Source organism: Symsagittifera roscoffensis, chromosome 6 (assembly GCF_963678635.1).
Source record: "Symsagittifera roscoffensis chromosome 6, txSymRosc1.1, whole genome shotgun sequence".
Classification (NCBI taxonomy): domain Eukaryota; kingdom Metazoa; phylum Xenacoelomorpha; order Acoela; family Convolutidae; genus Symsagittifera; species Symsagittifera roscoffensis.
The window spans coordinates 11,958,626-11,976,179 of record NC_087067.1 but is presented as its reverse complement, the minus strand read 5'-3'; the positions used below and the strand labels follow the sequence as shown (position 1 = coordinate 11,976,179).

Here is a 17,554-nt window from a genome sequence, read left to right as displayed (position 1 = left end):
ATCACTGCACCCCGAGCTAACGAATTTACAATACAATTTTACGACCATAATATCATCCGAACTAATCAAGACCAATTTTTAGATGAAGATCGCTTCGCTAACCCACAACTAACAGAATAATTCTTCATCAAAACATCATACGTATTCACACTTAATATTTTTGATGACATCATTTCTGAAGCACTAAATAATATTCAAGCTTATGAAAATTTCAAAGAAAAATTTCAGTTATTTTCACTAGCCTTTCACTTCCTTGCACCGCATGAACGCGATTTGCACTGTTCCCACGATATTATGTTACGCACTAAACAAACTTACACATATACATACTATCGTTTCATACAAAATCATTTTGATTTGCATACTCCATCGAGACAATCACACCATCGTTTTCAGTTTCTTAACTCGAAGTAGACTTCACCATTTTTTCTTAATTTCACCTATTGCATCAAGGATACTAACCTCCACGGCATCCTCCGCAATTATGACCCAGTAACACAAATTTATATATTTTGTCCCATCACGAAGACCTTCAACGCAGAAGAATCCAGACCCTTCCTTATCTCGCATGAATTTATCCAACCTATAGAAATCCCAATATTAGAATTTATTCACAATACTAAATATAATCACAAAATATATAACCTAATTCAAAACACAACTTATGAGTTTGCAGTAGGCACCGAAGAACTAAAAACCATTAAAGCACTTCAATTGCTTTGGCCACTGCTCCAAACTAAAAACATCATTCGCATACTAGCAAAATTACTAACAACATCAGATATGATACACGACATCTTCTCCCACGACTTTTTCCCAGATGATTAACAGGTAAGTATAATTTAAAATACTCTTCACTAATAAATTTAAAATTAGTACTAACCATTTCTATCAATGTTTGATTTATGTTTCTAGTCTTCACACCACGATCATCTACAAAACAAAAAAAAATACAAACTTGTTAAAATTCTTCTAAAATTTATTAATATCTGGCACTAAATAATGTAATACAATTCATACCAAATGTAGTAAATTAGTCTATAAATTATTTTCGCATGAAACAGTAAAATTCAATACGATGAAAATTTATAACTTAAAATTTCCCCCAAATGCAGTAAAATTAAAATTCTATGTAATAAATTATTAAAATGAAAATGCAGTACTAACGTTTTGATATTTTCATTCAATCGCACAGGAATTCTATCCAAACTCGCACAGCTTGCCCACGAAGAATTGTTTAGATAATGATTTTAAGTTTCAAGTTTTCACACTCAACAACTCTAACACACGATAACAAGTTTCAAACTTTCCTTTAACCTGGTTGGAAAGGAATTATATACTAAACCAAACTAACCAACGCAGCTTACTAAACACCACAGATCATAAAATAACAGCATGACTACAAAAAGAAAACCAACGGTACCCAAACCGGATTAACCCAGTTTAAAACTGGATAATTTATTCTTTTGAAGACTATTATAAAGTCTAAGAAAGAAATAATAAAACAAAAAAAAGTCGCAAGACAAACCCATACCAAAAACATTTTGATTTTTGAAAAAAGGACACAACCAAAGTAACATAAGAAAGACCAACATAAAACCAACATAAAACGTTATCACAAAACAGGACCTCTCAAAGAAACAGCATGCAATCATACTCCCACTCCTGGCCTAACCCACCAGAGAGGACGTCCTGAGCATGCTCTATAGCAGGCCTAACCCACCGCGCTACATCCACGCTTTGTGAACACACTTCTATTTTTAATAAGAGGTACTCAAGGGTGAGTAACTCTTCAAAACAACCGAACTAAAACAAAACGCTTTTGTGAAAACAACTAACTAAATTCATGATTAAAAAACCGAACTAATATGATTTTATGAAATGTAAATCATACTTTGCAGTATATAGATCAACACACAACAACAAAGACGAACATCCAAAGACTAGACAACCCCATCACACTCGAACAAAGAATGGCTAATCACAACCGATATGACAACTCAAAGGATTTAGAGTACGACTTGACTTCGCAGAAAAGGACTTCATTGAACTAGACCAATGACCACCTCGATGTTCAAGTATACGTACAGATCCGAGTTACGAGGCATCCCTTCGACACACGATCTCCACGCCATTCCCAGACGAGGTTGAACACAAAACAAGTTCTCTACAGAATACAGAAAAACCCGTCATAGCAAATCATTTTGAAATCAGATTGATTTCATTGGAGATCACAGTCGTTGTCACAAGACGACGCAACGATTGTATGTCCCTAACTCCAGCGTCCTGGAACTTCCTTAACAAGAGGAACCGGACAAGAATATGATGTTCGCCAAATACCAACGTTCATCATCCATCCTTTGAATTGCAGAAAGATAATTCTAAAAACTCTGTTAAACCCGGATGGGTGGAACCTGATCTAAACTTCATTTTTTAATTGGATAAATTAAACGTTTTACCACATTAAAATATTTAATATTAACCAATTATAATCCATCTAACCAACAACCCACTTATTTGTAAGTGCTGAAATTACTTGTAACTTCAGCACCAGAGAGATTTGAATTTAACTTAGAAATTAGTTGCCTCTCCAAGAGAACTTCAGCAGCCGCAATAAACCAGTATGCCCTAGATCTATTGAGCCTAGGAGAGACTAGTTAAACACCCTGAGACTAGTAAGTATAAGAGTAAGATTAGGATCGGTATTAGACTAAGAAGTTGCACAAATCTATCCGGCCGAAAATAAGATAGCGTGACGAGCAGACGGTGTACTTTATCCGAAATTACTCTATGAGTTAACCACATCGCTCATATCTCAATACTGTTTCTTCAATGATGACCAACTAGGATATCAATAATTGATCCCAGCTTAAGTGATACCCAACCCATCCGTCTTTGCACTCTAGCCCTCCTTTCAAAATGTAATCTGCATGTGAAATCGAGGGTAGACTCCGTCATGATTTTCCTCCTATAACGCCAATTTTTATACTCTTTTCAATAATGCTCGTTCGTACTCCTTAAACTATTAATTAGATAGAACAACCGCGTAGGGATCGATCATTGCTAGAAACTCTTTCAATATACCACAAATTTTTGAATATAAGGTGTCTTTTTGCTGGGTTTAGTGGTATTGCGAGACATTACGGAAACATTAGTTTGTTCTTACAATCTCTTAAGTGCTGTTTCAATGGCTTTTTTGGGAACGAAACAGTTCTATGAAAAAATTGTATCAAGAGAAACTATACTCTCATCAGAATGTAGCTTTCAGAATCTTCCTAGCCATTTGGGATTTTTTTTCTTTGTTTGTTCGTTGAACTATACCAAATACCCCCAAATGTTGTGGTCGCTTTTACAACAGTATTCTGAACTATTCGGATTTTTTTTCAATTTTAGTTTTTTTCCTGTGTGGTGTGATAGAAATCTGAAGAAGTTTAGCTGTATTCGCGGTCAAAAATTAGACTAATAGAGCAACAGATCTTCGTCGAAAAAAGATAAGATTTCTTCTTTCAAACTTTTTTGCTAAATTGTTCAAAATTTTCAAGTTTTTTTTGCAAAAAGTGTTGTAAAAACCCAAAAAAAAAACTTCTGGTATTTTATGCCTATCTTTCTATAATGAGCCTGCTAAATGGCTCTAGTTGCTCAGCGAAGCTAGATTAAAACTCAAAAACTTTTTATCAATTTTTTTAATGACTGGGAGAATTTTTCGCAAAGTTCTTCATACTGTTCGAATTAAGATTGAAATGTATTAAATTAAAGGATCAATCGACTCATTCTAATAATTTTTGCCGTATAATTTGCGGTTTGAGGACATAATAAATTTACCCGTTCACCTTGTTCGCTCCAAATTAGACCAAAAATCAAATGTTTCAAACCCGTTATTCTCGACACTCAGAAACGTTTTTCAAAATTATCTAACAGTCATTCGACTAATGACTGAAAGAGATTAAATATAATATATCACTCGGCCTAACACGATGATTATTTCTGATTTTGCATGAAAAACGAAAAGAGAAGAAACAACTTAAAAAAGGTTGAACTAAAACCTACCCAAATAAAAACTTCCTTCTCATTTTTCAAATGGTTGAACCAATCAAAGAAACAAGTAAAGTGCTCAAATAAAAACACCGATTTTTTTTCTTTTTACATTCGTTGGCATTAATTTGATTATTGATTTTAAAAGTGGTAAATAACAGAAAAAATGATAATCAATTGAAAAATGTTTCCATGAAAGCTTACAATGGGTTGTCAGAGTATATTTTTTTAAGAAAATCGATAACCAACAACGGCTTTGCTTCAAATTTCTGTAAATCAAAAAGTCAACTATGGGTATTTTTTTGATAATTTTCATTCTAAGTTGGAAGTGAATCTTTGCAAAAAAATTTTTTCTTATAAATTTGTTATCATTTAGGCACTCACCAGCTTTTTGGACGGAAAATTTGCGAACAAGTAATTTAGAAACGTTTTGAAGTTATGTGCCTATGTGCCACGATTTTACAATGAACTGATATAAGTGACGATAAAATTTCAACAAATGTTATTTACAAAATTTCACATTAAATTTGATTCTGAACCATCATGTTAAAAAGTTAGCTTATCACGTTTGACCTCTGAAATTCTTCAATTACATTAAAAGTACTCTGATTCTAAAAAAAATTAAGAGATGAATGAAAAACCAAAAATGTTTTAGGACTAAGCTTTCAGTGTCAACTCGCAAAACCTAAACACAACGCGCGGGTTCAAGCCAGGCTTCTCTTTCCTGATAAGTATTGCTAACAGTCTTAAAAAACTAGTTTGGTCATTCGACCTACCTTTTATTAACAACTAACATCTGAGCTTTTTCCTTTTAGCCTGCGTTGCTAAAGGTCTAGGTATACCGGTGAGCCAGTTTTATTACGTTCCGCAATTCTAGTGGTCAAATGCCGAGCAGTTTGTTAGACATAGTTGGAGGTACATTCACTTCAAGACAGTTTTTACGCCACTCTTGACTTGAGGTCACTATAAAATGCCGACTTCAGTGACCAATGTTTAGTAATTGCATGCTCTCGTTGTATCCATAGTTTTATCAAACTACTCTCAATTAAATTTGCTCCTAAATACTCCATGTACAGTGCCTTGGATAACACCACGCTTGTATTGAGTTGAAGTGCAGCCCCTAGAGTTCAATGTAGTCCCAGCATATGTTGGTTTTTGATACCAATTGCAGGTTACCTCCTTATCTCAAAATATCTTTCCTTCAAAAGCAGGAACGGCAAATTTCCATTTCGATGAGTTTCCTCAAGAAAAAAACTGAAGATTTGGATACAGAGAAACGGGAGCGCAAGAAACTTATTGACTCAACTTTAACTGTTCTATGAATGTCATTATTATATCTGAGCAACAATTTTACATGTGGAGTATCCTTCTCAATGTTCTTAGCGCGGCAGCAGATTTTGCAATACAAGAGTATCTCGATTATTGATGCGTAAACATCATTCGATAGTTTTTCACATTTGGATTGGTACCAGTTTCAGCATCTCTCGCATTCAACCCCCTTTGATCTTTTTTTTGTGTCATGCTGAGTTGTTGTTGAAGGATAGGCCAGGAACAGTTGTAATAACGCCCTCGTATTATTTTCTCACACGTCTGTCTGTTAAAAGTGTTAATGATGCGAAACAGCGAGCTAGCTGCTGCAAAAAGAAATAATTCTTCAATCCAAATAAAATGCCATATTCTGCTGGTGACAGTAGTTGTCTGTGTAACATATGACGAGCACTTTCAGTGGCAATTTTTTTTCTTTTCAATTGGGGTTGTCATTTTGATTGACTCAAGTAATTTGTTCGATAGATTTTTCTTAAAATCTTTACTCTTCACTTCTCCCGGAATTTTTTACACCTTTGACGCCTGTTAAAACTTCAAATTTGTAGTTGAGTTTGTTTTTTTTTCAACTTTTTAAAATGTTATTTAGACCAAATATAATAATATCCTCAGTGTTTTTGTAATCAATATAAAAAAATTGCATCAAAAATAATCTGATATTTTTTTCACAGCTATCCTCCAATTCTTGTTGTCCAATTTCGATGTCCACAAAAAAAAAAGTGGCGTGGAAGTATTGGACCATTCGCAGGAATTGGACAAAAATGTTTGCTTAGGCTGTTTCTTTAGTTTGAAAAACGGAATATCCTTGAACAGTCGTTTTGGTACAGCTGTGTGCTTTGATATCCAGTATGTTTCTTTTTTTTTCACAATTTTTTTTGTTGTTGACCTTTTTTTGCAATTCAGTTTATTATTGCAGTTCCATTTTGTTCGGTTCAGTTCAGTTTTTTTCTAATCTCTTAGGCGTTTTTGTCGCCTCTATCGATCATCTAAGGATGTACTCCTTTTCGATTAATTCGTGTCAAAATTATCAACGCTTTTCTTCCAATATGTATCCAGGTTGATCTTGAAAAGTCTTCAAGTCAATTACTTCTCCTGGCAACGTATTCAAATCTGTAGCTGATCTAATGCTAAAAAAATTTTCTCCGTAATTCAAGGGTGGCCTTCTTCGTTATCAATTTCTTGTCGTTTGTCCTTGTGTCACGATTAGTTAATTCAAACATGTCTTTTGTAGCTTTTGGGTCATAACGGTTGTAAACTATTTTATACATTTCGATCATTGTTCCTCGCCTTCTGCGGTATTCAAGTGACGGTAGGTTTAGTTTTTTTTAACCTTTCATTGTAGCTTAGTGTCTGCAGCCCTTGTACCATTCGTGTCGCTCGTTGTTGCAAAGTTTCGATTAATTTTGTGTTCTTCTTTAATTAAGGGCACCAGACTTGATTACAGAACTCCAATTGAGGCCTTATCTGGCCTTTTTAATCATTTAAAAACACAGGTATAGCAACTTTAATGATTGTTTTCTTAAAAACTGCAATGATAGAATTTGTCTTTTCAACTTTTGCAAATACATGAGAGTCAAAGGCGAGTTTTTTATCGATGACCACTCCAAGGTCTTTTTCTTGACCAACTGTTTCAAGCTGTTTATTGTAAGGTTCATATGATCTGATCACGATTTGATTTTCCATATGAGAACATCATATGTCCATAGTTATCTTCATTAAAAAGCAAAAGACTACTTTTTGACAATTCTTCCAGTTTTCTTAGATCATCTTGCAACAATTCAACGTCTCTGCCACTGGTAATTTCTCGGTATAGTTTTGCCTTGTCTGTAAATATATACAATTTTGATTTGAATGTGTTGGGCATTGAATTTTTATTTTTCACAATAAGACAGGTTGCAGTACAGATCCCACTCAGAACATCTTTCCATTCAAATCTACTGTCGTTTATCACAACTCGTTGTCGTGTTGTTGTTAAAAACTCGTTGATCCAGCCTAATGTTTTCTCTTTTATTCCATATTGGTTTAAGATTCATATCAGTTTTTCGAGCGGAACCGTGTCGAACGCTTTCTTGAAATCCAAGTAGATAACATCCGTTCCTCGGCGACTATCTATTGTATTTGTGAAGTCATCCAGCACTCTCAGTAGTTGTAATTGTGATGGTCTACCGGACAGGAAATCAAACTGTTAATTTACAAGGATTTCTTTTTTTTCTAGATGTTCCATAAGATGGGCTCTAATTTTTTTCTCAAATATTTGACATCCTGTTGATGTTAAGCTTACTGGACGATAGTTGTCAGCAACGACTTTTTTCCTTTTTTGAAGATAAAAACAAGGTGAGCAAGTTTCCAATCTTGAAGTAGCTTAGTTTCGTCCCAAGATTTGTTATAATTTTTGTTAGAATTTGAGTCAGGAAATCTCTCAATTCAAACAGAAGTTTCAAATGAATTTCGTCGGGCCCTGGAGATTTCGATGTATTCAGTGAGTCTAGTTGCTCTTTCACCAATTGCTCCGTTATTTCTAAGTCCTTTATTGGATGGGTGATATCCAATTCTGGAATCTTCCATTCTCCTAGCTATGCTGTAAAATTGTGGAGCGAACCAAACCCACCCCCCCCCCCCCAGGGAACAGCAAAAAAAAACATTGTTATGATAATAAAAACAGTGTTTTGTGATTGTAGATATCACTATCTACCCCATAAAAATACCTGGCAATCTTTGAGCAAGATCCAACAATTATATGAAACGGGTTAATTCCTTGAGAATAAGACATTCAGAGCTCTAAATTTGTTTAATAATTGTAACGTAGCTATTCAGAAAAATTTGAATAGCTAACTCATGTCATCTTATCCTAAAAAGTGTCTTCATAAATTGAAGTCACGCTCCCAAATACTGCATCTCAAATACTGAATCCCATATACTGAATTTCAAACACTGAATCCCAAATACTGACCTAATTCGGCGATATCTCGTCAGGACTCTGTCATCTCATCCCAAATCTTCATGATTTGAATTCACGCTCCCAAAAACTGAATCTCAAATTAAAAATCCCAAATACTGAATTTCAATTACTGACCTAATTTGGCGATATGTCAACCCAATAATGAATTAACCCAATTACCGAACTAACCCAATGAATTTGTTCGGTGCTGTGTTTCCAAAACTATGATCCCAAAAACTGCCTGCAAATACTTAAGTGTGACATCCATCGATTTAGTGAACCAATGTTTTAAGATTTGTTCGCGGATTCTGCTGACAATGGGTAAGTCCTTGCTTTTAAATTCCGCAAGGGTATATGCAAGTTCACTAACAAACAAACTTCTGTTATTCTTTACAGTTTGCGGAATCCGCTTACACCAAAACAAGTAGCTATATTTGTTTATTGCGGAATCCGCAACAAATTAAAGGTGCCGACAAAATTTACGTTAGAAGTATATGTACGCTGAATGTACGTAAACCTTAAAAGTGGAATCCATTGACATTTGGGAACATGTTTAAATACTTGTCGCTGGAAATCAGGAATTTGGCCTCGTACTGAGAAAACGGTTTTTTCCACTTTTTTCTACTTGATTTTGAAAACCATATCCCCACACGCTATGTAAAAAACAAAGTGATTTATTTTGCATATAGCAAAGTACTAAATAGATCGAATCTACTTAACAGTGTCCCTCTTTCAAAAAAGGGAGGGAGATTGTTAGGTAGATTGAATCAGCGAAGTGTTTACCGATCAGACTGCAGAAAAGTTCCAGTTTTGAATGGAGCGCTCTAGTTATCTAGTTTTCGATCATTTTCTGTGAAAGTCGGGGCAATAAAGACGGGAATTTAAGGATCCAGCTTTTTAGAATTAATTTGTGGCGCGACCAACCTGTAATTTGTTAAGCGTTTATTTGTTTAAGGTAAAATTTAGTAAGATCCAAAAAACGGGGTTCTCTATTTAGGTTTGGCCTCCATCGTTTAATCAATGTTATTTATAAGTGTCCTGGCAAGTGTTTTCTGCTAATCCAGAACGTTTCATATCTGCACATCTCCGTCCATATATATTTTTAAGAGATCATTTAATTTAATAATTTCAAAATTTATGTAATTATGAATTTTATATAAAAAACTTTTTTGCATTGTGAAAAGTAGTAGCTTCAGTCAGCCATATTAAAAATTTTATTTGGTTTTGATCAAAAAAGCTATGTTTTTTTGATAAATGATATATTGATTAAAGGTCACTTTTCTCATTATAGAAATAATAACAAAAATTTCAGTTTTCCGAGACTGAGGTTGATTTTGGGGGTAGATCAATTTGCTCTGGTGTGTAAATGCGAAAAAGCCGACAAAATGTGAATTATTCAAGCCAATAGAATGCAAAAGATAACGACAAAGCAGAATGTTCAGAACCGCCAAGACTTATTTCTCTTCTGTATGTTACAAAACATCGTACAAGAAACTTTTTTCAGCCAAATTTTTCCCAGCTTCATTTTTAACTTTAGTTTAATTATCATCTGCAGTCAAAGAATCTACTTAACAATCCCCCCATGGTACTTACTTAAGAATCTCCACTCCTATAAATAAAAGCAGTAAATTAGCGTTAGTTTTTTGCGTGGAGAATTCTAATTTTGTTGCATTCTGATTGGTCGAAACATCGATAGTTTTGATCTACTTAACAACCCCCCTTTCTTGAAAGGGGTGGAGAATTTTAAGTAGATCTATATCAAATTTAAATTAATATTGACACAGTATGTGGTATAAAAATTAAACGATGGGGAAAAGTGACAGTCTTACTAAAGACTGAAGCTCCTCGTTTGCCTTTCAATACGCCACCTTTTCAGCACAACAGCTGATCGCAAATAGACACTTCAAGTTCTTTCACTGGACATACCAAGTCAAAAGGTTCAAACTGATTTTGTACCAAAGCAAGTGATCTTAGTCAACTCAAAATATAAAACGTGGTAGAAAAATTAAGACAAGTCAATCGAGCAATTTTTTCGTTGTTCTTCATATTTATGTACTCGTAGTTTATAGCCTTTTAATTACATTGGTCTACAAACAAAAAACGTTTATTATGTCTCCAAGATTGTTGCATTATTGTGAGGTGTTATTGATATGCTTTTTACTTTTGACTACCAAGCTGTTCTGGGATTTAATTTTCGACAACTTCGAACGTGATTCAGATGTTCCGAACAACCATGCACTGAATATGCCGGTTGTAAATGATACTGCCATTGTTCAGTTTTCAATGGGAAGCGGAATGAATGAAAAAAGGCTATTTCTCAGTCCCCCCTTGATTCTTTCAAATTAAGAAAACCAAATAAAAACAATTTTTGATATTCTAAACAGCAATAAAACGTGTCTGCATGAACTATTGAACAAATTTTTACAACACTAATTGCCTTATTAACTATTTATAAAATGAATTATATTTTGTAACTTTACGAAGGAGGAGGGGGGGGGGGGCTGAAAAAATTTCAAAACAGAAAGCGGTACCCAACTGCGATCCTAATTGGGGCCCAAAAATGCGGAACGACAACACTGAAAAAGTTTTTGAACTTTCACCCGTCGATAGTTGCAGCAAGTCATGAGCCTCAATATTTCAACAAGGATGCAAACTTCGAACATAGCCCTAATTATCAGGTTTACCTGGACTTCATGGAACCCTCGCTTCCAAACCAGATAACTCTGGAAAAGACTCCGTATTTTGCACTTAGAAACACTCCGGAGCGAGTGCGGAATTATGAGAAATTTCTGGGAGTGAAGTTGAAACTGATTCTGATTGTGCGGGAGCCAATTCACAGAGCAGTTTCTTGGTTCCATCATCAGGTAAGTCACCATAGTTATAGTCTGAGTTTTACAAGGTACAATTACAACATCTAGCACTGGAGACGATCGGCATTTTATCATGTGTTCGGTATGTAACAGTTCAAAATCGGGGAGTGGGGGGTTGGAGGAGGGGCGGAGAGGGGTCTAGTTTTTCATTTAGTCGGCCAAAAAAATTTCGCATCGATTTTTGGTCAAACTTAACGTCTAGGAAGTCAATAAGCTGTATGGGGAATTATGTAGATCAAATCCAAAATTTGACTCTTTCACGTTAAGGTGACATCTCAAACAGCACGTGACTCTGTAGGTATAGCTTTCTGATCGTTGCTACTTTTGATTATTACTCGTAATGTGACAAAGATGGGTAAAACTTGGAACAAAACTTCGTGAAAACCCACAAATAGTGATCAAATTCACCCCATAGATGTGAAATGCCGCGCAAAAACTGAAAAACTACAAAAGTAATTCTCAATTTTACCATTTTGCAGTTGAAAAATATAAGATACGAAACGTATACGTAAAGGACCGTCATCATCCATGATCACCCCCACCCCCCCTCCTATCTCCCGTCCTTAGCCTAAAATAAAAACATAAACCTTTGCAATGTGATTTTACCTGACAACATTTCAACAAAGCCCAAAATCTTCAGCATCATCCAGCAACTGTTAAAGTGATCTAACCCGTTGAACAATCAAAAAACTCGACAAAAATACGTTTATTCAGTTCCGTTAATTATTACGTTAATTTCATAATTAACTTTTTCACAATTGAAATGCAAATATGGGCGGAGTGGAAAATAATAATATAATCATAATAAACTGTTTCCAAACGGTGTCTCGAATTTCCCATTCCGAGACCAAACTGTGCAATTTGTTAATTGTAAGTGGATTCCGCAACAGACTAGTCGAATTTCAGAGCAGTCCATTCCAAAGTAGTCGAATTTCCTATTACGAGGCCAAACTGCGCATTTTGTGAACTCTAAATGGATTCCGCAACAGACTAGTCGAATTGCAAATTAGTCCATTCCAAAGTAGTCGAGTTTCCCATTACGAGGCCAAACTGTTCATTTGGTGAGTTTTAAGTGGATTCCGCAACCGGTTTCCATCAAACTTGTTGCAAAATCTGCAGCATTGCTACTTTTCTTTGATCTTCGTTGCTGTTTTGGATTCCACAAACAGTTAGCCAAATCACTGTATTGCTCAATATTGCCCCCAAAAATTACAAAATTGCGGAATACGAAACAGTTTGTGGAATTCTCAAACAAATGATTTAACAAACAAATGAATCCACAGTTTTGAGCGGATTCCGTAAATTTAAGTGGATTCCGCAAATTGTAAGCGAAATCTGCAAAGTGCAAGAGGAATCCGCATTTTGTTTGCGGACTCCAGTAATATATATAGTAGCGTCTTTATACACATTTTTTCTTCAAATTAAATTGCGCTAATATATATAATATCGTCTTTAAATACATTTTTTCTTCAAATTAAATTGCGCAATCATCCTAAAATTTGCGGAATCCGCTTCATTTGCGGAATCTGCTTACAAACATTGCGAACTCCATTTACATTTGCGGAAACCGCTTACCGTTTCGGAATCCAGCACAACTAGTTATATTCGTCTTTTACGGGATCCGCGAAAGATTGAATATGCCGACAAACGTTACGTAACAGATTTTTATATGCGGAATCTACAAAAACCATGTAGCTGGAAATTTTTACTTTCGAAAATTTTTTTAAAATTTGTTTCAAGAATCCAGGAACATACAGTCGCAAAAATTTGCGACACAAAATTGTGAGCATAAAGTGAAGTACAAAGAAACAATCTGCTGGCAATATTTAGTATGCTAGTAATGTCAAGTTTCAATGCTTGATGCCAATGTTAAAACAATTTTTCATGATTGAAATTCAATTAAGGGCGGAATGGACGAGAGTCGAAACTTTACAAAGTTTTATTTTGACAAATGAATCTTTTACGGTGCAAAAAAAGTTTAAAAAATTAAATGTTAAAATAATTTCAGTTTTAGGTAATTTTTCGCTGAAAAAATTTTCTAGAGAAGCGAAGGAGCCCGGGATCACTGTTTTCCAATAGCTGCTTTTCCCCCTGTTTTATGTTTGATTAGTTCACCTACTGCCACTGTTCCATTTTCCCCAAACTTTCAAACTATCGTTATCAGTGTAACTTCACATGCTATTATGGCTGAATGCAGTAGCGCACCAAGAGAGGGTCGCGTGGCGAGGTTGGGGATTGCGTTTTCCTTCTCCCCCTCAATTCTGAATGCCAAAAATCCGAAAAGTCTCTCCTGTGGTATAATTTTATAACATCATTTTTTGGCTTACCAACCTGAAAAATGTTTAGAGGCGCTTTCGGTGCCGATATAACTAAATTAGAGGGGCGAGCGCGCGCCAAAAAAAAACGCTATTTTCTTGTCAATTTTTAAAAAAGAAAATGCTCAAAATGTCATTTTAGACTTTTTTAGCAATTGCTAATTTTGGAGGGCACGGAAAATCAAATAGTTTGACGTAGTAAAAATCAACAAAACTGTCCCCTATCTCTTGAAAAGTTTCACCGCACGACACCGGTTGAATGTTTGAGCAATCATATTCAACGCACATGTTCAGTAGTCATTTGTTTCACTGAATTTAAGGAAATTTGGACAATAGTAGCCTAATTTTCAAAAAAAAACGCTAGATTTTCACTACTTCCTGCACATTATAGGTTTTAATAAACATGCCAAAATCTGCTTGGTAGCCGGATCAAAAACACTATTTTAACTCTAATAGGGGTTCGAACTGAACCTGGTTAAAATGAATAAAGCTTAAATAAGAATCAACAAAAATAAAGCTTTTAAAATTGAAAGTGCTATTAAAAATTTCAGCAACTATTACTAACAACACTTGCTGCTTTTGCACCAACTTGCAAAGCTCTCGCCTTTGGCAAAAAAGGTTTCATATCTGCACATTTCTAACTATGCGTATTCTTGAGAAAAAAATTTATATTATTGATTTCGAAAAATTACTTTGTAATGATTATTGTATGAAAAAATTTCAGCTTAAATTGTGAGTTGTAGTAGTTTCAGTTCGCCATTATAAATTTATTTTTGGTTTTGATAAAAGAAACTATGTTTGTTATAACTGATACAACGATTAAAGGTCTCTTTTAATATTAAAAAATAATAACAAAAAATAACAGCTTTGCGCCTGCACATCTCCCTGCATATTTTAACAAATATTATTGGGTTGTTGTAAAGTAAAATTGACATGCTTTCTATTTTGGACTACAAACTTGTTCTGGGATTTAAATGGCGACCATTTTGAAGGTTACTCAAACATTCTGAGTGATTATGCACTGAATATAACGGTTGTAAATGAAAATGTCAAAATGTCATAGCCTGTTTTTTTCTTAAAATTTTTTTTTGGAGTGCTCGGAAAATCAATAATTTGACCTAAAAAATGTAACAAACTTTTCTATCGGTTTTATAGTAAAACTCGTTTAAACGAATGAATGAAGTTTTTAGCCAGGTTTTCTGAGTTTCAGATAGTTTGAAAATAATATGAATTTCAAGTTTGTTTGGAAAACATATATGCTTTACAGAAGAATGTTTCCATTCAAGAGTACTTTAATTTCTACTACAGAAATTCAAAAATCAAAAAATTGCACAAACTATTGCATAAAAACTGAAACTAGTTTCAATAGCACTGACAATTTTTTAAACATTAATGTTTAGGTGTTACAAATGGTTCACAAAGTTCAATCTGAGGACCTATTAGAGTTGAAATTGTTCTACCAGTCCGGGTTACGAAGCCAACGTTTGGTATACTGAATATGATCTGTGAAGTGCAGGAATCAAAGAAAAATTTGTTGATTCTTTTTCACCGCCTTAATCAGAATTTACTAAATTAAATTTTGTCACAAAGTATTGAAATTTGACGAAGCAAAAAACTCTTGGACATGTTCAAAATATGCTCCAAAAAGTCATGTTTGGTTTTTTACAACAGTTTTATTTTTTTGTTTTGGAGGGCTCGGAAAATCAAGTGTGTCGGTTTTTAAAAAAAGTCAACAAAATAACTCCAAAAACCGCCCCTCCCTAGAAAAATATCTGCGCACACGAACGGCTGAATGTGTGATTGATTTTGTTCAACAAATATATTCAAGGGTAATTTGCTTCACCAATTTTCAATACTTTGTGACAAAAGTATTTAAATGTAACAAATTCGAGTTCAGGCTTTGAAAAATAATTCACTAGTTTTTCTTTATTGGCTGCAAATTATAATCAACACATCATCTGCACATCATAACCTGCACATCATAATCAACAATTCATAATGAAAATAACAAAAAGTTTGCTTTGTAACGCTGGCATGGTAGGACTATTTCAGCTCTAATAGGTCTTCAAATTGAACTTTGTGAATCACATTTAACACCTGAAAATTAATGCTTGAAAAATTGACAGTGCTATTAAAACAATTTTCAGTAGTTATGTAACCATTATTGCAACTTGATGGTTTTAGTGATTTTTAAGTAGAAATAAAAATTGCCCTGAATCAAAACCTTGTGGAAAGCATTTTTACTTTCATCAACTTGAAAATTCGTATTATTTTCAAACTATCTGGAAACTTGGCTAAAGTTTCCTTTAATGGTTTAAACAGGTCTTTCAACAAAACTGTTGGATCTATGATCAGCATGCGAATAAAGTTTTGAGATTCGAAAAATATTGTCTTTCCAATTTTAAAGATTAAGCTTTGAACTCAATTACATTTGAAGTGTTAATGATTAACTTCGAATCTCAAAAATCTTTTTTACATGCTAGTCAAATAGTCAATGGTTTAATGGAAAAACAGTTTATACGAATAAATGAAACTTTTGCCAAAATCTACGAGCTCTTTATTTTGTGTTTTAGCCTTTTTTTGCGATTTTTAAGCTTTGTTTAAATTAAAATTATTTTTTTTTGGTTCTAGATAATTCGTAAAAAATGGTGGTTGCGTATGCTAGAATGCGTATTTACGAGAAAGCGCCAAATTCATTATTGATTGTTATCTTCTTCATCCAATGTTCTTTGAGATGATGTTTTTAAAAATGGTATAATAAAAATAAATATTTTTTTCGAAGTATACCCCAACAAAAACACAAGAGAGAAAATTGAAGGCTTTTAGCATGTCGAGTGACGCCTCAAAAGCAAACACCAAAAACTATCAGTTCATCATAATCAGCTCATCGTCGAAACGTTTTTTTTTTAATTTTTGAATTTTCTTTTAACGAGAAAAAAGAAGCTCAAATATTTTCCTGTTTCAGCTTAGCGACGGAACACTTGATTCAGGTGCAAATATTACAGAGTGGTTGCTGCGAAAAAACGCTTCATATATCTGGGGCTCGAAGTACGGATACCATCTAAATCTCTGGTTGAAATATTTCGACCGGACGCAATTTTTGTTTTTGGACGGCGAGAAATTCACCAAAGACAACCCCGCGATTATATTAAGAAAAGTGGAGAGATTTCTACAAATTTCGAATTATTTCAAAGATGAAGATTTCGGGTTTACATTAGACAAGCCAGGTTTCTATTGTTATTTACGCCAACAAAACGGCTGCCTGTTGAGCAGAGGGAAAACTAGCTACCCTAAAAGACTGACTAAGAGCGGATTTGAGATTTTGAAAAAAAAATTAGAACCAGAATTGAGACTCTTTACTGAATTGGCACAGATCAAACTGAACTGGACGGTTGGCCAAGGGTGTCAGGATTTCATGTTTAGTCACGAACTAACAGCCTGATGACGCGACAGACAAACTTTTGACTTCTTACCGGAATTTAAACAGAACTTTCAAGAAGCACGTAAACAAGACTACTCGTATTAGGGCTAACTTCTGAATGTTCTATCTGCATTTCAGTTTCTATGGAATTAAAAACAATTGATGAAATAAAAAAAAATAGTTTAATTTCCTTTCGAAAATCATCCCCATACACGCCAAGGTGATATATTTTGTTTTTAGCGGAGTGTTAAATGGAACTAAGATTATGTATAAATCCAATTTGGAGCAATTTCTCTTTCTAAGACAAACAAGACTGCTTTTGTATCAGGCTGAAGTTCTAAGTGTTCTGACTGCACAAAAATTTTAAGTTTGAATACATGTAATTGACAGAATAATCGAAAGAAAAAGAAAATTTTATTTAATTTTTTGCCATTTTATTCCTTACACGTTATGTAATATTCAAGGTGTGTGCTTGGCGTATCGTCTTACTTTAACAAGATTAAATTGCTGGCTTCAGTTCATTTGGGAACGCATCAATTTGCCGCTTACGCTCGCTATTAAAATGCAAGATATTTCGCGTCAATTATCCCAAATTGGCCAAACTAGCAAATTTGGAGCCCCTGTATTTAAACGAGAAACAATCACAGGTAAAATT

The 17,554-nt window shown here is 34.3% G+C and overlaps 2 protein-coding genes across 2 annotated transcripts in view; one reads left to right on the top strand and one right to left on the bottom strand.

The window, feature by feature from the left end:
• LOC134847922 (chromobox protein homolog 3-like) overlaps nucleotides 1-17,554 on the bottom strand; it is a 359,550-nt gene that overhangs the window by 238,769 nt on the left and 103,227 nt on the right. The gene's annotated exons all lie outside the window — the stretch shown is intronic.
• Nucleotides 8,611-17,178, top strand: LOC134848592 (heparan sulfate glucosamine 3-O-sulfotransferase 6-like). Its single transcript, XM_063866109.1, has 3 exons — nucleotides 8,611-8,614; nucleotides 10,778-11,157; nucleotides 16,444-17,178. Exons 1-3 carry the CDS (start codon nucleotides 8,611-8,613, stop codon nucleotides 16,918-16,920), a joined length of 861 nt encoding a protein of 286 aa, XP_063722179.1. The 3' UTR covers nucleotides 16,921-17,178.